At 44.6% G+C, this 21,970-nt stretch overlaps 1 protein-coding gene across 1 annotated transcript in view; it reads left to right on the top strand.

Annotated features, from left to right (window-relative positions):
- The window catches only part of LOC147882206 (P-loop containing nucleoside triphosphate hydrolases superfamily protein), a 128,026-nt gene that overhangs the window by 85,137 nt on the left and 20,919 nt on the right, over positions 1-21,970 (top strand). The window contains exon 9 of the mRNA XM_087401582.1: positions 2,446-2,552. Within this exon, the coding sequence (XP_087257708.1) occupies positions 2,446-2,552 (107 nt within the window). The remainder of the gene's footprint in view (positions 1-2,445; positions 2,553-21,970) is intronic.

Here is a 21,970-nt window from a genome sequence, read left to right on the forward strand (position 1 = left end):
CCTGGGAGATTCTAGCTAGCATTTCCTCTTGGCACATCTGGAGAGCCAGATGTACAGAGGCCCGGATGGCACCCAGATACACCCTTCACAGGTGTTCACGGGTATTTAAACTGACACGGTTCATATTTTGATAGCCATTTGGGCTAGCATGCAGGGCCCTTCACGGGCAGCCTCTTCTAGGAGGACTGTATTCCTACGAGTTTGGAGGGGTTCTCTCTTTTTCTCAGAGGGTTCTACAGGATTGAGATGGCACTTTCAGCCCCAATCCTTTCTTTTTGGCTTTTGAGCTTCTCATGCATTGCATGGTGTATCCCGTATGGAGCTTGCTCTAGCGGTTTTCTTTAATACTTAATAGAAGTCTCTTTTTGCCAAAAAAAAAAAAAATCGATGTAGAAGAAGAATGGTTTTTTGGTTTTGGTGTTGGAGACTTGAATTCTATTTTTCTTCGCCTTCTTTGTATCATGGTTGCTTCGCAGAGCTTCTATTGCTGCATTGAGCCATGAGTTGCTTTCAACCGTTCTTTTATCCGGCCTGCTAAACATAGCTAGAGGGTTGGGAGATCACAAATTGGGCAAAATTTTACAAAGTAAAATCTGACTGGTGCAAAAGGTACACTTATGTTTCTAAAGGAGCTATTTTTAGATGCTTGTGTATATTCATTCAAAAAATCCAAAATCATAACTTAGTGATGGTTTCTAAAGCGTATACCTCCTTGAAGCTTTGCTTCAAACTACATAGCAGTCTAGACAACTACTTGCATATAGTCCTACTACTTTGCATATAGTCCCTAGAGAGGATCTATTGGTCCAAGGGTCTCTACCCGGCTCGAACATGTTGGAAGAAGACTCTCCTCCTTGGCAGGGGTTGAGGGCAATCTGAACTCTGTCGACTCCACGACCCTTGTCTCTTGACCTGGCTTTGTTAGGGGCCACATACATTAAATCCTTTGTGCACGAGGATGCCTTCCAGCTCCCTTCTTATATTGTTTGCTGCGCACCTACTCTTCTTCTCTGGATTCTAACCTTGCATGTAGTGGTTCAGCTGCTGGCTTGGAACTACATGCAAGGGGATGGGTTGGAGGCTGGGGTGTGTCTGGGTTTGTTGAATGGGGCTGGCTCTCCCCCTTACTTTCAAGTTATATTCTATGAGCTGAGGGCAGGTCTTGGCCAAATAGCCCATCTTATTGCAAGGTAGGCATTGACGAGCTATGCTTGGTACTCCCACGCATTGTCGAAGCTCTCTGCTCCTCAAAGTTTCTGGCACGATCTCGGCTGGGAGAATTTCCTCCATGGCTAAGCTTAATTTTAGGACCCTATCAGTCATTGAAACTGAAGGTGCCATTTGGAGTCTCCACTACTGTGCCAAAACAGGTATATATGAATTAAAGAATGTCCCTATACTCCCTGGGAAGGCAGGGAAATATCAAGGTGACTGGAAACCATGGCATATGGTGCTTGGTCTCCATGTTATTAACTTTGCATGTTGTACCAGGGATGATTAACAAAAGGTGGGACCTAAGATAGGCTATGCTTCTTGGAGCAAGGTCTTGCCAGTCTCTATCAAGGTGAGTTGGAGAAGAAACTTCCAATGCCCATATTTGCAAAGGCTAAACTGAGCAGCTGCAACATTCGCAGAAAACATTAGGCTCAGAAACATTGAAGAATCATAAAACAATTGCAGCATTTTAAATTCCATGTAGCTCTAGGCCTAGCAAAAGTCTTGCAGAATAGTTGTTGGTGAGGGTGCCTGTTGAATCTTGAGTACAATGAGGAAAAGCAGAGCAGAAGAGATAAGTGAAGGGTAAAGGATGAGGTGGAAGGGAGGAAGAGGGAAGCAGTGGGAGCAGAAATGAGGAGGGGACAATGCTAGACTCCCATACTCTTGTATCTGCCCCTCATGGTGGGAGCTAGGTTATGGACAGCTTGAGCAGATCGACCTTTTATAGAATCTCTCTGAAAACAAGGGATTAGGCTTGATTTACGTGCCACCTGCAAGGGTTGGACATGTTAAATCTTATGTTGTGCAGTTTGCCTGTCTGTGACTTCCACACGTGTCTTTACTTTGGGACAAGTACTGTTTTTTCTCTTGTTTAAGAACATGTACAATTGGATGTGATTTTCTTATAGCGTGTTGGGTCCAAGGAGCTTGAGAGGGTATAAGTACGTTTTGTGTTGTTGTCGTACGTTTTTAACTTTGCTCAATGCTGTCCTTACAGTGGAACTGAAATCATGGAGCCATGCTTGGAAGTTGAAATATGTACAATTGAGAGGAATTCATTGCTATAGCAATTCTGAAACATGTTTTTGCTGATATATCCAATAATCATGTTAACTGTCTCTGCCCTGTATTATTGAAATGTTTAGGAGTCAGGTAAGTTTAAGGAAAGCTCTTAAAAGGGAGACAATTCTGTAGATTGCTACTGAGTTTTCCATCTTGAACCTGCAGGCAACCAACTCGTGAAGATCTAATAAATATTGTTTTTAACATGTACTGCAAAGATGGCCTATCAATGGAGGACATTAGCAAAATCATAGACACCTTCCCAAATCAAGGTAGTATGGAAATATCCTAGACAATGCTTGCTTAATTTTTTGACTAAGGCATTGTGATTTATGAACAATTTTGAACCTAGAAACACAATATTCATTGCTTGAGCTTCATACCTGTGATGGGAGTAAGGAGCGGAAGCAAGAAGAAAGAGGGATAAGGGTGAGAGAGCAAAAGAGAGAGCACAAGTTTTGTGGGAAGCTCAAGTCCTCGATGTAACTTCCCTTATTGCCTTTTATACAAAGAATAGATAAGGTGATGACGTGGCATTATAAGTACCACTTATACAAGGGATAGCACATTATGCCTTTATCCCCAACAATCTCCCACTTAAAGGCAATGTGCCCAAAAAGAGGAAGAAGTGTACATAGAAAACATATACTTTTTTTTTTGTGAAACTTAGAAAATTATATTATGAAACCTCCATTTTACATTAGGGCAGTGCTCGAGAAAAGAGCCAATGTCCTATCCATCGGAAACAGTAAAAGAAAAGCTGAATGCAAGAAACATCCAAATCTTCCTCATGTAAGGCATCATATAAGGACTGCCGCAATGAGGCTCAGAAGAACTCATAAGGGTGCTGAAGGGGTGAATTCAGATATGCATGATTTCGCTGTAGCCAGAGGGTCCATAAGGCCAGAGGAAGAAAAGAGAATATTGTGACAAAGAAGCTGATAATCTGCCAAACATCCAGAAAAAATTGTAGAACCTATGTGCAGGAAATCTGAGAGATAAAAAATAGGAGATCTTGTCCAGAAGGTCTCTGGAATATGAACAGAACCACAATAAATGTGGAATACTCTCAGTAGTATGATGACATCTTGGACAAAGAGGAGAGGCAATCCTTCTTTGAGCCAATTTCACTCCCATTGGAAAAATACCAACAATGCATCTCCAGAGAAAGAGTCTCTGCTTCAATGGCATTTTCAATGGAGGAGGTAATATCAATCGATAAGCTTGTATGGAAGTCAATAGATGCAAAGGCTGAGAGGATAATCTTGGACTTGAAGACTGAAGATGCCAATCTTGAAGCCTGTCTCTTACATCCAATGTTGGAATCGGAATCAACGGGAGTAAGAGATCTGCAATAGCTTTCCATATAGGTCTATGATGCATCCCAAGATTGTATTGTTGGCATGCTGCTGGAAAAGAGAGAATATGCCCCTAAGTATCTACCACGTCATCAATGAACCAGATGCCCAACTTCATAAGATTGTAAGCTCTGATTGGTTGTTGTACAGCAAGAGGAGAGTTAAAAAAAGCACTCCAATGAAGGCTTTCCATTCGAAGCGAGGAAGCTATAGAAGCAGGATGGGGAGACCATTTGATGTGAGAGAGAACTTTCTTCCAATCCTGAATCAAGGAAGTAGAAAATAGACAACCAGGGATTTTACCTTGAAATTTGCCAAGTACTACTTCCGATGGATCAACTAGCCAATGTCCATAAGCATTTGTGCACATCTGACCACACAAAAATGCCAACATGATAGACCAAGGCTGCTCTTGTTGAAAAAAGGTCTTGAGCATAGTGATCTTTCTTGCCAACACATGAAATTTGATGTTTATAATATTCAAACCACCATGCATTCTTGGTGAGCAAAGCAGGTCCATTTTGAGCAACCTTAAAGCTTTTTTATGAAGCTTACTTTTCCAAGAAATCTCCATGGCTTCAGACATAAAAGAAGAGAGATTTCGAGATGACCAATGTAATAGAGGAAGGTAAAACTAGACATAAGCTAGAACAATGGGCTGGACAATTCGAAGCCGTACATGCAATGGCCAAATGGAGATCTTCCAATATTCTAATTTGTCCTGAATTTTGTTTAATACCCAAGATATTTGTTGCTTATTTCTGATTTTCCAGCCAATGGGATAACCCAAATGTCTTACTATGTTTTTCGGATAAATAATCTGGCTGGGCCAAAGGATAGCATGCCAGTCACAATGCTTGAGAGGCAAGAGTTTTGATTTCTGAAAATTAATTTTTAGACCAGCTGCCAACCTAAACAGTATCCCATAAGATGCAAAAACGATTTTTATTACCTGTGGGACGAGGGGGACAGATCACTTGTCCCAATGTCATCGCTAAGCCTGGAAGCTCTGTTCTCATGTAATCTGGAAAATCAACCACTTCAACCCATACAGGGCAATGATGCTTGATGAGATTCTGATAGTCCTTATTAGGAGACCAAGGCATGATGTGCACCATTTGACGACCAAAAAATAAAGGGGACATTTCCAGCATCTTTTGTTTTGTCAAGGCATCCAAGAGATGAACTTCATAAAATCCTCGGCAGGCAAAATAGACTCCTTCTACATAGCATCCACCTAGGAGAGAATTCCCCCATTGTCCCACATCATTAGCCAAGGGTATTTTGCCTAGGAAAAAGATGATGACTGCAATTTGAGAGAGCTTCTTCAGAGGATGCACAAGAGAAGGCAACTTCATCTTGTAAGTGAGTCTCGGAGCAGGTAGCATCCATTCTCTTCTACTTTGTTGAAAATCCTCATTCAACATGTCAAACACATAGGAAGCATCTTCAAATGAAGGAGCTATGGGGGGCAGAGTTTCCCTTGATTGTCTTTTAGGTTCAGGAGAGAGTGCTCTCTTGACATAATACTTGCTTGTTTCTGCCATTGAGGCTAGTCGATTTAGCAGGAAGAGTCAGAACAGAAAAAAGGGGGCAGTGCTATTTCAGCAAGGCACTGAATTTTGACAAAAGGCACGAAACTTGTTGCGACAGAAGGCTTGCGGGAAAACTGCCTTACACAGAAGAGGACACAAGAACCTGTAGCGAGGCGCTTGGAGTCTTGAGAGGGCAGATAGGATGGCGAAACAGTGACGAGTTTTCAGCGAGCAGAGGTAAGGGCTGCAAATTGGCTTGAAACATGGAGCAAATTGTCGTGCTCACAGACAAACGGAGAGCCGGATGGAACGCACACACAAATGGAGAGCTGGATGGAACGCACACACACAAACGGAGAGCTGCAGGAGGCTGGAACGAAATGGAAAAGAGACCAGACGGAGCTCTAGAGAGGTGGCTGCACTTTTTTTTGGGTGAAATCATTGATTGATTATATTATATGAGTAGTAACCTCAAAGAAAGGTTCAACAATTACATCAACTGAAAATTTCAGTATATGCCGAAAAGACCTCATGATCTATGCAGCGGGTCTGCAAGTAATCAAAGAAAGATTGCTGTAGAGAACGCCTAAAAAAGCCAAACAAAGAGAAAGTAGGATCACCAAAGACTTTACAATTCCTATATGTCCATAAAGTCCATAGTGCCCAGTAGCGAACCCAAACGAAGAAAAGATGAAACTCTGGTCTGGATGGATGAAACCCAAATAGCCAGAAGAACTTCCCAAACGGAACAGATGGGAATCTCGCTCGCAGGTGCTGTCGAAGCAGATCAAAAAACTCACGAGAGCACGGACAATGCCAAAACAAGTGAGGCACAGTCTCCGAAGAAGCAGAACATCTATGGCAAAGTGCAGGAGCAATGTGTCGATGAGCTAATAGCTGTCCAGATGGAAACACTCCCAAAAGAACTCGCCAAAAGAAAACCTGTTGCCGAAGTGGTACTTTATAGGCCCAAAGTTGCTGTAATCTTTTCCTCCACCACTTGGCTGGGCGATGCATTCACCAAACAGAATCACCTCTCTCTGAAACCCAAGGTTGAGGCAAAAGGATTTTATACAATGCAGGTACAGTAATCTGAGATAGCCTCAAAGGACGAGAAGAGGACCCTAGAGAAGTCAAAGTCCAATCTTCCAGTCGGTCCTGGAGTTCCAAAGGAGGAATCGAAACAAAGGTCGAAAGCATAGAAGTAATTTGTCGCCACAACGGACGATAATGAGAGCCCAATCTATATGTAGTGGCTCCTAGAGAAAAAGGGAGCACAGTACCAGCATCATCTATAACATCAGCAAGCGAGGTGATGCCTTTAAACGAGACAAAGTAGGAACGTCGAGGTTCCTGTAAAGCCAAGGGAGGCTGAAAGACTTTCGATCAGTGAATGCTTTCAGCTCTCAAAGAATTCCCAAGCAAAGATTGCCGTTAAATTCCAGATGAGAAAGAACACGCTTCCAGTCAAGAAGCAAGCGGGAGACAAAAGGGCATCCAGGCAAAGTGCCATCAGCGCAGCCAAAAAAGAAATCCCAGTGATCGAGTTGCCAATGACCAAACGCAGAAATACTGATATGAGTGACCAGAGTCCTAATCATAAGAGCCCAAGGCTGATCACCTTGCAGAAATTGCAGCAACATTTTCCCCCTATGGGCAAGAATATGCACATGAATATCCGTGATGTTCAATCCACCATGCATCTTGGGAGAACAAATGTGATGCATCGAAAGCAGGCTGAGACTTTTTTTGCTATGTTTGGATCGCCAGAAGAGTTCCATGAAGACAGACATGAAAGATGTAAGATTTGCCTTAGTGAACATGATCCATGGCAAGTAAAATTGAATATATGCCACAAGGATGGACTGCACTATTCGAAGACGAACGTGCAAAGGCCAGGTTGCCAGTTTCCAATACTCAAGCTTTTTCCGAAGCTTAGCCAAAACCCAATCAGTTTATTGTCAGGGAGTGAGTTCCCACCCAAAGGGTAACCAAGATGACGAACAAACTGAGTGGGTACGATCATTTGACCCGAGCCCTGGGTGGTTCTTATGTCAAAAAAGTTCATTAGGCAACGAGGGGCTTTTCTGAGATCATCGTGGCTGATGAGGAGCACCGTCAGGTTTTGCTGGAGCACTCTCCTCTTTTCTATGGCCAGCAGATGGTCCATGTTCTGCCTTGGTCTCCCACTCGGGATTACCAGGCATTGATTCGGCATCGTTGCCCTGTTTGGGTTAAAGTTGTGGATTTTCCTCAATGCTTGTCTTCTCTTCTACCTAAAATTGCAGCTTCGCTCGGTAAGGTGGTATGTCCACCACGACCCAATGGAAATTCGAATCGCTTCTGCGTTTTGTGGGATACAGATCATCCCACTCCAGCTGCATATTCGGTCACTGTGAATAATGGTTCCATGGGGAGTGCCTTTTACAAGCTCAAGTGGGGGCCGTTTGAAGGTGCTTGCTTTGAATGCAAGCAATTTGGGCACATGGCTTCACAATGCCCTTCCTGAGCTCCACGGATGCCAGTGCAAGCTGAAACGGTTCAGCCTTTGAATAAGAATGCAAATGCCTCTTCTGTGATAAAAAACAAAGGGGTCAATAGTTTTTCTCTATTCAAGACAAAGGCAAAGCCCCGGCTGTCTCACATGGTAATGCTTCTTTTCCTATGCCTTTGTCCTCTCCACCTCAGGGAAAGGGGGAAAAATTTTTGACTGATGGATGGCAAACTCCTCGCAAAGTGATCTCCCCCAGGCGACCTTTGCCTTCTTGGACTTGGAGTGGTGCATCCTCTCATGGGAATACACTTGCTGAAAACTCTGGTGTTGGCTTGACCTGGGCTACTGTGACTGCAAATCGGGCCTTGTTTCCTGAAGAAGAAGTTGCTGCACTTTTGTCCTCTCCTCAGGCTGATGCTTCATCCCAGGGCAATCCCAGGGTAGAGGCCCGGACATTGAGGTGGAAATGCAGAGGTAGACAGCCCGTTAGTTGCTGTACATACCTGTCCCATAACTGTAAATATGCTGATCATCTGAAGTGTGTTACTCTCAATGTACAAGGAATGTGTGATGGTCACAAATGGAAACTGGTCTGGATGTATATTAGGCAATTGCAGCCTGATATAATTGCTTTGCAAGAGCATAATCAGCATATGTACGCTGGTCAAATAGGCCATTTTGCTGCTTATGATATCTTCTATGCTGGAGAGCACTCCTTTTCTGGTGTGGCTTTTTTCTGATTCAAGCATCAGTAAAGCCAAAACGTAGAAGGGTGCCCTCCAAAAAACCCCAATTTAGTCTGTCATAAGCTTTCTCAAAATCCAAAAGTAGAATGGCTAGATTCTGGCCACTCTGCATGGCCCACTCTGATTCCAGAAAGAGAAAATGTTATAAAAAATGCTTCTTCCATGCACAAATCCTGTCTGAGTGTCATGAATAAGATCAGGGAGAAGGGGCTGCAATCGGAGGCTAATTGCCTTGGCCAAAATCTTGTAACAAGTCCCCAGAAGTGTGATAGGCCTCCACTGGGACACTAGATTTCTGCAACCTCCTTTCGGGATAAGGTGGATGAGACCCTCTGTAAGCGATCCAAGCATCTCGCCAAAGTCCCAAATGGCTTGTAGGGCTGAAGTAATGTAGTCTCCAACCATATCCCAAAATGCAATGAAAAAAGAAGGGGTGAGGCCATCCGAACCTGGGCACTTGCCCTTGTAAAGGGCTAAAAGTGCAATCCTGAACTCTGTGTTGGTGAAAGGTGCATCGAGCAAAACATGCATATCCGAATTCACCAATAAAGGGATGCTCTACCAAATAGCTTGTCTAGCATCCTCTCTATCCTGTGTCTCAGGATCAGCAGTAAGAAGGGTGGCATAAAAAACTGAAGATATGCGTAAGACATCATCATGCTCTGTCTATAAAACCCCATGTGAGTCAATAAGCTGGGATACACTCTCTCTACTATGTCTAGGGCCAAGAGTAGAGAAAAAGTGTTTATTGACTCTACCACCCATCTGAATCCACAAGGACTCGCGTGCATGAAAGGCATACTCTGCTCTCTGATCAAGCAATATCTGCTGATGGGCCCTTGCTGCAGCAAGGCGCTCCTGAATCCAAGCATCTAAAGGCCGTTTCTGCTCTTTCCTCTGCAAAGCTTCCAGTTGCTGGCGAACACCAATCTCACATCTGAGATTATCTCGTCTCCTGGTACAAGCAACTGAGAGGTAGAAGTCGCTAATACCAGAAAGGGCAGCAGCTACATGTGATGGATATGGCTGCCCACCCTGGACATGAGAAACCCATATCTGTAGGGCTGCCTCTGTAAGGTCCTCCTCTGTGTACAAGGCATCTGGAATCCTGATGCTGGCAGACCGGCCTCTCAAGTGAGGCTCTAAGATAGCCAGCACAACAGGCAAGTTGTCGGAAGTGGAAACCCTAGCAGCAATGCATACCGATCCACCTTTGTTTAGTGCCCAATCATCTAGATAGAATCTGTCAATGCGTGCATGAATAGGCATGTGCTACCTCCTGTTCGACCAAGAGAATAGGAGGGACTTTAGCTGAATAAGAAAGGCATCGTCCTACCAAATATCTCTGCCACATAAGTGAAAAAGGAAGGCATCCCAAGCTGCTCTCTCCAAAGAGTGAAGTCCTCTTTCTCTACCCCCTTTTTTGTCTGACAGTAACTTAACCATGTTAAAGTCACCTCCAATCACCCATGAATCCGCAATGGGGGTGGAGGAGATCAAATCCTTTCACATAAGGACACGTTCCCCTCTAATGTTGGAGGCATACAGGTTAAGGAAACCAACCTTATGCCCTCCAATCAAAAGAATAATCCACTGAGCTCTAGAGGGAATAATGACTCCGTGTCCAACAACTAAGGGGAGAACCAACTGTGAAACTGAAATAGAAGTGCTCCCCTTGGTGCCCAAGGCAGGCGATCAAAAAGTATGGCCAGAAAGCAACTTGCCTGACTTGGCACAATCTCTAGAATCCAGTTTGTGCTCTTAAATAAATAAGATATCAATGGAACCCCTTGTAACACCTGGATGAAGCTGATCCCGGATCAGTTGTCTACGGCGGCGATGTGGGATGCCACCTAGGCCCTGTATGTTCCAACTAATAATCCTCATGCCCTGTCAACAGGAAACCCAATCACTAGCTCACCAAAAGTAGAGGGCACAAACTCCTCCTCTGGGAAATGTGAATCATCTGCCAGGACCCCTTCTGAGGGAAGAGGATCAATAGTGTAAACCATTCCCTTCCCCCTATCCAAGGAAGGAAGTGAGGATTGTTCTCGATCCTGTGTCTGCCCAGCCGCGGAGACCTCTACTACCTCAAGGAGAGTGTCTGGCACCGTTGGTTCTAGGAAAGAAGCTGCAACCGGGAAGGAGGTCGAAGCTTCAGTGTCTCGGACTGTGCGAGGTGAGACTGGAGGGACACCTCGAGGTGAAGCAGAGTCCACTAGTGTACCCTCGTGAACTGAAGGAGGGATTTGCACATGAATTGTCGGAACCCACTACAATGCGTCGCGTGTCCCTGAGGTAGGTGGAGGTCGAGGAGCTGGTGATGGACCCGTACCACCCCCCTATCGAGGCCGAGGGCAGGTGCTGGACTTGTACCACCACCATCTTGAGGAGGACCGCCATGCGGAGGTCGAGGAGCAGGTGCTGGACCTATACCACCCCTTTGTCAAGGCCGAGGAGCAAGTGCTGGACCTGAATCACCCCCCTGTCGAGGCCGTGGGGCGGTAGCTGTACAATAGGGCTTCTTGGGCCTTTTCTTCTTCCTGGGGCAATCCCTGGCAAAGTGTCCAATGGTCTTGCATATCATGCACTGGTCCTGTCTGCCTGAAATCTCTACTCTTTGGCGAAAAAAGGAACCATCCGGGCACTGGATCATAACATGGTCCATCTTGAGGTTAGGATCCTTACAGAGGACCCTAACTCTAGGTACCCCATCAGCCATGGTTTCCTTTGCTACAGTCAATGGCAACCCAGGGAGGGGTGGGATCTCAGCAACCGCGCCAAAATGCTCCCCAATAACAGAAAGAAGTCGATGCTAAACCTGGGGAAGCCCGGGAAATCTGATGAAGAGCGAAAAGATTTCCTTATCTGCCTCCATTGGGTCGAAACCAATATCAAAGGCGTCAAAGAAGATCTTCCTGTGTCCCAGGTGTAAAAACTCAGCTTTGAGCACAGTGCTTGCAGCCTCTGGAGTGTCAAAAACAACCTGGAAAAAACCTCGTCCCAGAAGACGAACATCTAACAATCGTGGAGTGAGGTCTGGGGGGAGAGCCGCAAGCATCCAGTCTCTGGCTTGGGATCTGGAGGGGTGAGACCCGAAGATGCGTGCTAGCAACGTGGTAGAGCATTTAATCTCTACAGCCTTCTTGAGCTGCTGCAACTCGTCTTTAGAAAAAGTAATAGTTTTCACGGCTGGTGGAGGTGGAGTAGGATTGGCTGACGGAATATCCATCGCCAATCGAGGTGAGGAGGCCGACTCTGACAATTTTGGGGGCTCCTTCCGCTCCAAAAAATGCTGCGGGAGAATGAGGAAGGAAAAAGGCCGGGGTAGGGGGTAGAGAACAGGGATAGGAGGTGAGGAGGGAGGGGGGGTAGGGGGCGAGGAGGGGAGGGGTAGATAGGAGAGGCTGAGAGGCTGAAGGGGAGGGGACGGGCTGAGAGGGAGGGAGTGCGCAAGCTAGGGAGAGGAGAGGGAGAGGAAGGAGAGGCAGGGAGGGGGTGGTCTGTGAGGCAGGGAGGGGGCGGGCTGAGAGGGGAGGGAGAGGAGGGAGAGGAGAGGGAGGGAGGGGGCGGCGGCGCAGGCTGAGAGGGGGAGGAGAGGGAGAGGAAGGAGAGGCAGGGAGGGGGTGGGCTGAGAGGCAGGGACGGGGCGGGCTGAGAGGAAGGGAGGGGGCGGCACAGGCTGAGAGGGAGAGGAGAGGGAGAGGAAGGAGAGGCAGAGAGGGGGTGGGCTGAGAGGCAGGGCGGGGGCGGCGGCGCAGGCTGAGAGGGAGAGGAGAGGGAGCGGGCTGAAGGGAAGGGGGCGGGCTGAGAGGGAGAGGAGGAGAAGGGAGGGAGGGGCTGAGGGAGGGGGAGGGGGATGGGCTGAGGGCAAGGGAGAGAGGGAGGGAGGGGCTGAGGGAGAGGGGGCAGCAAGGGAGCGGGAAGGAGCAGCAGCTCACGACCTTTTTCAAATTTTTGGTTTGTGGCCAAAAGCCAAACTTTGACTACCACAAATGTGCACAATTGAAGCATAAAGCAAATCAGCACCACTTTTGCAATAGTGTCACTGCATTCAAGTACTCGAAGCACTACTTCACAAATGCATAACCTCTGACATCAGGAATATTCTTGGAATATTATGATTTTTCAGAGATTCCCTCTTCCAATGTGTCCCAATCTGAAAATTTCTTGCCCCAATGTGCAAGATCAAGCCTTCCAATGCATAAAATTGCAAAAGCCCCAAATTTCTATGCCTTATCCACTGCCACGTGTCAGTTCCTCACAGGCTGAACCCTAAAAGTGATGATATACCCTGAAGGCGGAATTCAACCAAACTTGGCAGAGTGTGTCTCTAGAGCTAGGCGACCAGTTTTATGGTGTCAAAACAGTAGTAGAATATCCCCTTTCAGCAAATCGACAACTTGTCCTGTGGCTGGAAACTGAAAATCAGCAATACTTTGCAATGAGCGGGCGAAATGCCACAAAACTTTGCAGGCTTCCCCCAAAAGATGTCTCCAGCTGGGAGTAAGAGAATAGACGAGATTCTCGCGATGAAACTCGACGGAACAGCCGGGGAAAGCGAGGAAGAATGGCTGGACTGCGTGGGCAGCAAGAATAAGTGACTTCCCGCGATGTTCAGCTGTCCTGTGTACTGAGATCCGAGGACGTTTCCACTGCCTCTTCAGGAATAGTTATGGGATTTTAGCCCGTTTCCTCTCCTACCCAGACCAGCGAGAAACAGGTTTCATTCATGAGGCACTTAGACACCGCGAGAGGATACTCCGAGCACGGAGACAGGAGCAGACTTCTTCCTTGGTTGATCCCTCTTAGAGCTCTATCACGGAGCTCTTTCAACTAGATCACATGGACCCCAATGAGACAAGGCCTCAACAGGACCGTGACCCGGAGTCTGTGACCCGACAGCTTAGACAGAGGGTCGACACACAGATCACACTTGGAGACATCCCCTCCTTGTTTAGAGTCGGAGCCCGACCAACGGGGGTCACAGTAGCCCTGGTTAGACGCAGAGCTACGACCAGGAGACGTGCCAGGACCGCACCTTTGAGTGGCTGACAGCACTCTATTGCCGACTTCATGCCTCCATTACCTCATCGATCCTGATATCTTGGTGTTGCTAGGGATGATGATGATATTGATGATGATGCTGAGATTGATATATAGTCGACCATCGACATGACTATGCTGTACTTAGGACTTAGTACTGCCATTCTGCATTTTTGCGTTTTTTGCATTTTGCATTTTGCATTGGTATGGATGCTCGTTTAGTAGCTCCACTACCACAGGTCGTTGTATCAGGATTTTCACAGTCTCATAGACCCATCGGTCTTCCAAAGACTTTATTAAACTTTCTTTCTTTCTTTCTTTCTTAGTAGCTAGCATTAGTGGGCACAGTATTAAAATGAAGAAAGTGCTAGAGCGGGCTGCTCAAGTTACTGGATGGACCTCAAGCCTGCAGTTTCAAGGCTTATTTCTTGCCATATGCATACATTGCATTGGGTGCTGCGTTAGGATGGCTCCTGGACGATGGATAGGCAACAGCTTGATGATGAAGTGCAGAAATGCTATTTTGATATGTTTGCAGTCCTCCTACTTTGCCTTCAGAGGTTGATGCCCAGGATATTTTTCTTTGCAATGTTCGTCTGATTCTTTCCCAAGAGGAAGCATATAAGCTGGAATTGTCTTTCACTGATCAAGAGTTGAAAGTTTCATTGTTCAAGTTGGGGCGCTCTAAACCTCCAGGCTGGGATGCCTCACAGTGGAGTTTTTTGCAGAATTTGGGATCAGCTTAGCCCTATTCTGTTGCACATGATTAATCATGCGCGGATTTCTGGCTCTATGCCTTCCTCATGGCAAAAGGGTTTGCTGCGTTTGATTCCTAAAAAATCCTTTATGCCAACCTTTATAAGATTGGTGGCCAAGTGCACTAATGCATGTGGTGTAGAAGCTGATTTCCAAAATGGTGGTCTTATGCATATCGCATTTCTTATATATGGGCTTGTACCCTACTCAGTATAGTTTTGTGCCATGAAAGCAGTTCATGGATAATATTGTGAATGCCTACATTGGCATTGAATATGCCAAATACACCCATCAAGATGTCTTGATCACGAAGGTGGACATTGACAAAGCATTTGAAACTGTTAGATGAGATTATATTGTGGATGTTTTATGGCAGTTGGGATTTGGTCCTAAGATGCAGAATGCGATTTATTGGCTTTATGAGGATGCCTATTCTCTGACGCCCTCTTCAATGCCCTACTTTTTGCAATCGTTATCCATCCGTTGTTGATGTATATAGATGTGTTCCATTGTTGATGTATATAGATGTGTTCCATTGTTGATGTATATAGATGTGTTAGTTTTGCAGCAACATTTGCATGGGACTGATTTTCCTGGAGGCACATCATTTGCAAGCCTCTTGCTTGGTGCAAGACTTGTCTTCAACACATATGGAGTAGTAAGCTTCCTCTCAACTAGCGGTTTTCTTGTGGCACTGTTTGGTATGATCTTTACCCGTGGGAACTTTATTGGCTGCCTGGCGTATTACTTCCTAGGTCTACCCTACTTGTTCACATCCAAGGGAAACTGTGCTACATCTTTTTTGGACCTGTCCTACCACTTGTGACTTTTAGGCTGAGGACAGCTCCTCATGTGCATTTTCCTAGTGCCACTTTTGGCAGACAGTTTTGGTTGTTTGGTCACCATGACTCTCAGCCAGACTATGATCACTTCCTTTCCTTGTGTCTTTTGTAGCAAAAATGGTCACTATACCATGCCCATAACATTCGATTGTACAGTGTACGGGCATTCTTTGGTGGGTATTTACCACTTCTTCCATTCATTGTTGCATGGGTCTCTCCAAGATGCACATTCTCTTGGAGACCTTCGTTTGGCCCAATTGGAAGTGTTTTATCAATGTTTCTAGTCTTCTAAGTAGTATCTGTTCCATTTTGGGACAGCTATGAATGTACATTCTTCTTAATGAAATAGTTTTTTTATAGGAAAATAAGTGTGTGTGTGTACATCTACATAAAATGAATTTAAAAATAAGTAAATAAATAAATACACACATAGACATACATATGTATATACATACATATATAAAATTAAATTACACACACATGTTTTTTTTGGGGGGTGAAATCCATTGAAGATTATATTACAAGAATCAATTTCGAAAGGTGGGACATCTAGTTACAAGGATAAGAAGATCTCATTATATGACATGAAAGCAGGATCATTTAAATCCAACACACGTAGACCATCATAAGACTTGCTAGGTGGATGCTCCTACTACAATAATTTGACTATACAATTGTGCATAGAGCTAGAAAATAGCATGCTATTGCAGATTATCTGAGCAGACTGACATCCGGAGAAGATTTGACTGGTTCAAGATGACCTACCTGATGCTGGCATATTTATGATCCGAATAGACGATCCTTTAAATCCCTATGACAAAATAACTAATGGTCTCATCCCTGAATCCTTGACCAGAGATTAGAGAAAGAAGCTTGTCCTACAAAGCAAGCCCTTCCTAGTAATTGCTGGAGTTCTATACAGAAGAGGAATAGACCAAGTCATCAGGAGATGTGTCCAAACTCATGACCAAAAAGTTGTTCTGGTAGAGGCACATGGAGGATCAGCAGGAGGACACTTTTCAGGGGAAATCACAGGTAGAAAAATATTGCAAGCAGGCCTGTGGTGGCCCACAGTCCTAAAAGATTCTCATAACTATGCAAAATCTTGCTTACCCTGCTAAAGAGATGATAGGCCATTGGATGATGACAAGATGCCACATCAGCCCATCCTAGCATTAGAACCTTTTCAAAAGTGGGGCTAGACTTTGTCGGCCCTATCAAAATATACATGCAATAGTACTTACTTGGTGCAACTAATTATTGCACAAAATGGGTGGGAGCCGTAGAGATGCATGGAAAAACTGATATTTAGCAAGAGCGGGATCACCAAAGACCCAATCGTTGCGGTCCTTCCATAGGGTCCATAGAGCCCAATAAGGAACCCAGTAAAAAAGAAGATCAAAATCCTACTTGTCCAAATAAAAGCCGACAATCATAAAATGATTGTTGTAGAGATGCATGGGAGAACTACTATTTAGAGAGAGAGGGTTCACGAAATACCCGATGATTGCGGTCTTGCATAGGGTCCATTGTGCCCAATAACGAACCAATAAAAAAGAAGATCATGTCCCTGCTGCATAGGATGAAAATTCCTGCCAAAGGAAGCACTAGGAAATCAAGCCTGAATCCATTGCTGTAGTAAAAGCAAGAAATCATGGAACTCTGGGCAGTGCCAAATAGATGAGGCATAGACTACCGTATATGCATACATCATCGACAAGTAGCATGTGTAGTAGGACGATGAGCTAAGATCTATTCGAAGGGAAGAACCCCAAGCATAACCCGCCATAAGAAGAAATTTTTCCGAAGGAGGAGTTCGGAAGCCCAAATGTGCTGCAATCTTTTACGCCACTATCGAGAGGTGTGTGGCATAGGCCTATATTACTGTCCCAAAGCATACTGTCTAATAGCCGAGGAAAAGATTTGACCATACTGGCTCCATCTAGCACATCATTCACATGGCAGATGACTTTGGACCAAACAAATAAGAGCTGCGAGGTTCTTGTTGTAAAGCCAATGTACATGCCTTTGACCAATGGAGACTCTCGCACGCAAGGAGTTACCTATAAGAGTGTCCTTGGCATTCCATTTAAGATGGAGAGTAACGAGAGACAAAAGGGCATCAGTTTACTCCTCCTTCAATGTGACCTAGAAGAAAATCCCATTGAGTGGGCTGCTAAAAGCTGGAGAAGACAACTGCAAAATCAAATTTTCGCATCATGAAAACCCATGGTTGATCATCGTGCATGAACTACAACGTCACCTCCCCTTGTGAGCTAGAATATGCATGTGAATTAGAATATTCAGTCCTCCATGCATTTTAAGCATGCAAAGGTGATGCATTGAAAGCAGCCTAAGGGCTTTCTGATGAAAGTGTGACGGTTAGAAAAGCTTCATGATAGTAGACATAAAACAAGAGATATCTTGCTTGGCAAACATCATCAAAGGCAAATAAAATTGGATGTAGGCAACCAGAATCGATTGAACTATGCACTAGCGGACATGCAAAGGCCATGTTGCTAGCATCCATTATTCTGATTTCTTCTTAAGCATGTCAAATATAGAGTCCATTTGTTGTCGGGGCAAGTAATTGTCCACCCCAAATGGTAACAAGATGCCGTACTATCTGCGTGGGTACACACACGCATGCACATGCACATGAACACACACACACACACACACATTTTTTGGTAAAAGAACCTTTCATTAAGAAGATTGTACACTTTTTTTTTTTGAGAAGAAATCTTTTATTTCTATGGAATAATTACATTCATAGCTGCTTCAAAACGAAGTAGCTACTACTCAACAAAAGATCTCAGTATAAGCTGTATACACATCCTGATCTATCAAACGAGTCTGAAAACAATCGTAGAATGATGAGACCGTTTGAAAAAAAAGAAAGGATGAAAATAGTGGATCACCAAAGACTCTATGATTTCTATCCATCCATAAAGTCCATAGGGTCCAATATCGCACCCATACAAAAAATAAATCAAAACCCTGTCTCTGGGGATGAAATCCAAACAACCAGTAAAATCTACCAAAAGTGACAGTAGGAAATCGTTGTCGAAGCCTCTGTCTGATGAGAGCAATGAGATCAGAAGTGTTTGGACAGGACCAAAAGATATGGAGCACTGATTCAGTAGAGTGCGAGCATCTGTGACAAACAGCTGAAGCAATATGTCTGTGTGCGAGTAACTGTCCAGATGGAAAAATGCCAAGGAGAACTCGCCATAGGAAAAGCTGTTGTCGAAGAGGGACTTTGTAATGCCAAAGGAGACGCAGCCTTTTCCTCCACCACTTCATTGGACGATCCATATGCCAAACAGTATTTACTCTGTTGGAAATCCAAGGTGGAGGTAATAACACTTTATATAATGATGACACTGTAATATGTGAAAGCTTTAAAGGACGGACATATGAGGAAGGAGAGCGTAAAATCCAATCCTCAAGCCGATGCTGAATTTCTAAATGAGGTACCGGCAAGTACGGTTGGAGCATTGCTGAAATTTTATGCCATAAAGGACGATAATGAGCTCCCAAGCCATATTTGCGAGCAGCCAAAGAAAAAGATAGAATTGTGCCATCATCCTGAAGTACATCCGCCACAGATGAAATGCCTTTGAAGGAGAGAAAATAAGAATGTCGGGGTTCTTGTATGGCCAAAGGTGGATGGAATACTTTGGACCAGAAGAGATTCTCTGCCCTCAAAGAGTTGCCCGAGAGTGAGTCCCTTCCTTTCCATTCCAAGTGGGATAGAATATGTTTCCAATCAAGAAGCAGAGAGGAGACAAAAGGGCATCCTCTGATCTTGCCTTGGATAGAGCCAAATAAAAATTCCCACTGAGTAGGCTGCCAATTCCCAAAAGCAGATGTATGAAGATGTAATAAGAGAGAGCGGATCATAAAAGCCCAAGGCTGATCTCCTTATAGAAACTGCATCATCATTTTCCCCCGGTGAGCAAGCAAATGCATTTGAATATTGAGAATGTTCAGACCCCCGTGCATCTTTGGAGAACAGAGACGGTGCATGGAGAGTAATCTGAGACTTTTCTTGCCATGTTTTGAATGCCAGAAAATTTCCATGATAGCTGACATAAATGAAACCAAATTTGCCTTAGTGAACATAGTGAGAGGCAGATAAAATTGTATGTATGCTATCAAAATGGATTGTGTAATTCGCAGACGAACATGTAATGGCCAAGTTGCAAGCTTCCAATATTCAAGTTTTGCCCTTAACTTTACTAACACCCAATCAGTTTGTTGTGAACGGGTGAGTCCCCAGCCTAGAGGATAACCAAGGTGTCGAATAAATTGAGAAGCAGGGACAATTTTCCCAGGCCACAAAAGATTGTGCCAGTCCTGTGCATGTAAAGGCAGCAATTTTGATTTTTGAAAATTGACCTGAAGGCCAGCAGCCAATCCATATGTAGAAAGAGCATGTATAATCATGGACAGATCAGCCCGAGTATTTTTTGGAGTAAAGAAAGAATCATTAGCATATGCTTGAGCAATCATGCTGCGACTGCCAAGAATCTCCAAACCGTGCAGCTAGTCAGTGTCTAAGAGGTGATCCAGATATTGAAGCAGTGGATGAGTGGCTATGGCAAAAAGTAAAGCACTCAGTGGACATCCTTGTCTGACAGAGCAAGCAAGAGTCCAGGATGGAGAAATATCTCCTGAAAGTATACAGGCAGCTTCACTATCTTGATATAGCCAATTAATGAGTTGCTGCATTTTTGTGCCAAAACCCAAAGCCTGCATAGTCGATGAAATGAAATCCCACTGAACTGTATCAAAAGCTTTGGCAATATCAACTTGCAATAACAAAACATCCTGCTGTGTGTATTTGGCATATTCAATTCCAATGTAGGCATTGGCAATGTTATCGGTGATATGCCTACGCGGGACAAAGCCATATTGTGCAGGATGCAACCCATCATGTAAAAACCCCTTTAGCCGAGCAACAATCATTTTGGTAGTGACTTTGTAAATTACCGGCATAAGAGTGATAGGTCTCCAGTCTGCCAAAGACTCACAAACCATATATAGTATGGATGCTTCAAAATAGGCCAGTATGCTAGAAAAAACTCGACTGTTAAACCATCCCATGCGGGGGATTTCCATCTGCCACATGATTTGATTGCATCTGACAGTTCCCTCTCAGTAAAGGGTTCCTCCAATTCCAAAGCTTGAGTAGAGGAAATTATTGGAGAAACATTTTGCAACAGTAAATTCCGTGCAAGTAAAACCTGTTGCGAGGGCGGAGCTGCAGAGCCAAATTGCTGGGAGAAGTGATGCACACAAACAGAGGCAAGCTGTGACCGTGAAGTAGTCCATGATCCATCGGGCATAAGCACTCGGCAAATTTCTGTTTTGATTCTCCTCTGATGCAAACTTTTGAAAAATTCTTTGGAAGAGCAACCTTTATCTGTGAAGGCTCTTTGTCTTGCTCTAGTCTCCCATTTTGCCAGTTTCCTTTGATCATTTAATTTAAGACAATGTCTAGCCTGACATAGTGTGGTTTGCTCATGCATGGACAACGAACGATGATGACTGAGTTCAGTGAGGTCTTGACAAGTAGACTTGGCCTGAGTAATGGTTTCCCTCAGAGTCCTCATGTAAGACTTGCCATAAGCTCTAATCACCATTTGCATTTTAGAAATAAAAGAAGCCCAGGCATCATCAGCATGAAGATAGCTGCTAGAGGAAAGACAATGAGCTGCTTCAGTAACCATTGCCTTGAAGTCAGCATGTTGCAAATAACTATTGTTGATGATTAAATGACGCCTTTGTGGCAATCTATCTTCTGGCATCTTATGAAAAGATAAACGCAACCATAGTGGTGCATGGTCTGAATGCACAAAGGCATAATCAATCCACATTTTGCATGCGAGATCCCCATTTTGTTGGGGAGCGACACCATACCAACGATCCAGTCTTGCCTGATAAGCGGAAAGAGCATTATGTTGAAAAGTGTAGCCCGGTGACAAAGGCTGCAATTCCTTCCAAAGGTCAACCAGATTTAAATGCAAAAGTAGTTGAGACCATGCATGCCTTTCAGGAGATAACATATGATCGTGGCTGGAAGTGTTGTCTCCCTGTTGTGGAGCATTATTGAAATCCCCACATATGTAGGCATGATATCTCCACGGGTATTGTTGCATAGCATCCCAAATTACAGTTCTGTCTCGAGATGACTGAGGTGCATAAACTGAAGCAAATTCAAACACCTCTCCTCTAATAATGCATTGGAGAACAAGCCATCTACCTTTGTTGTCATTTAATGCAATGACTGGTTGAAGCTCATGTTTGATCAGAAGGACAACCCCTGAGAAAGAGTGCTCCCCAGCATAGAAAATGTCATACCCACAGAAGTGTCCTGTCTTGCCTGCATAAATATGTTGGTTGTGCTCTTGTAATGCCACTATGTCAGGCTGAAATCTGTTGATGTACAGCCACACAGATTTCCATTTCCTACTGTCACATATACCCTGGACATTGAGTGTAAAACAGGTGATGTGAGCAGTCATATATACAGATATTTATAGTAATGTAACAACTATGTACAGCAGCAAAAAGTATGAGGTCAGCCTTGCATTTCTATCTCAGGGTCGAGGCCTCGCCCCTGAGAAGAAGTAGTCGCCTGAGAAGTAGACAGCAAGGCAGCAACCTCTTCTTCAGGGAAGAGTGTTCTGCTGGCTGTTACTGCAGCCCATGTAATTCCAATTCCTGTATTGATCTCTGGGGTGTTTCCGCTAGAAGATGCACCATTCCAAGTGCGGGGGGGTGGAATTCTTCGAGCAGAAATAACTTTTCTTGGGCTCTGCCAGCCATCAGTTGAAGGTTGCTTTCCTTTGGGCATGGATTGAGTAGCAGGAGGTGAATGTGAAGTGAGATTCATATTGGTAAC

The sequence above is a fragment of the Dipteris shenzhenensis genome, chromosome 30, assembly GCF_047967505.1.
Source record: "Dipteris shenzhenensis isolate YYH24624 ecotype China chromosome 30, Dip_SZ_1.0, whole genome shotgun sequence".
NCBI lineage: Eukaryota > Viridiplantae > Streptophyta > Polypodiopsida > Gleicheniales > Dipteridaceae > Dipteris > Dipteris shenzhenensis.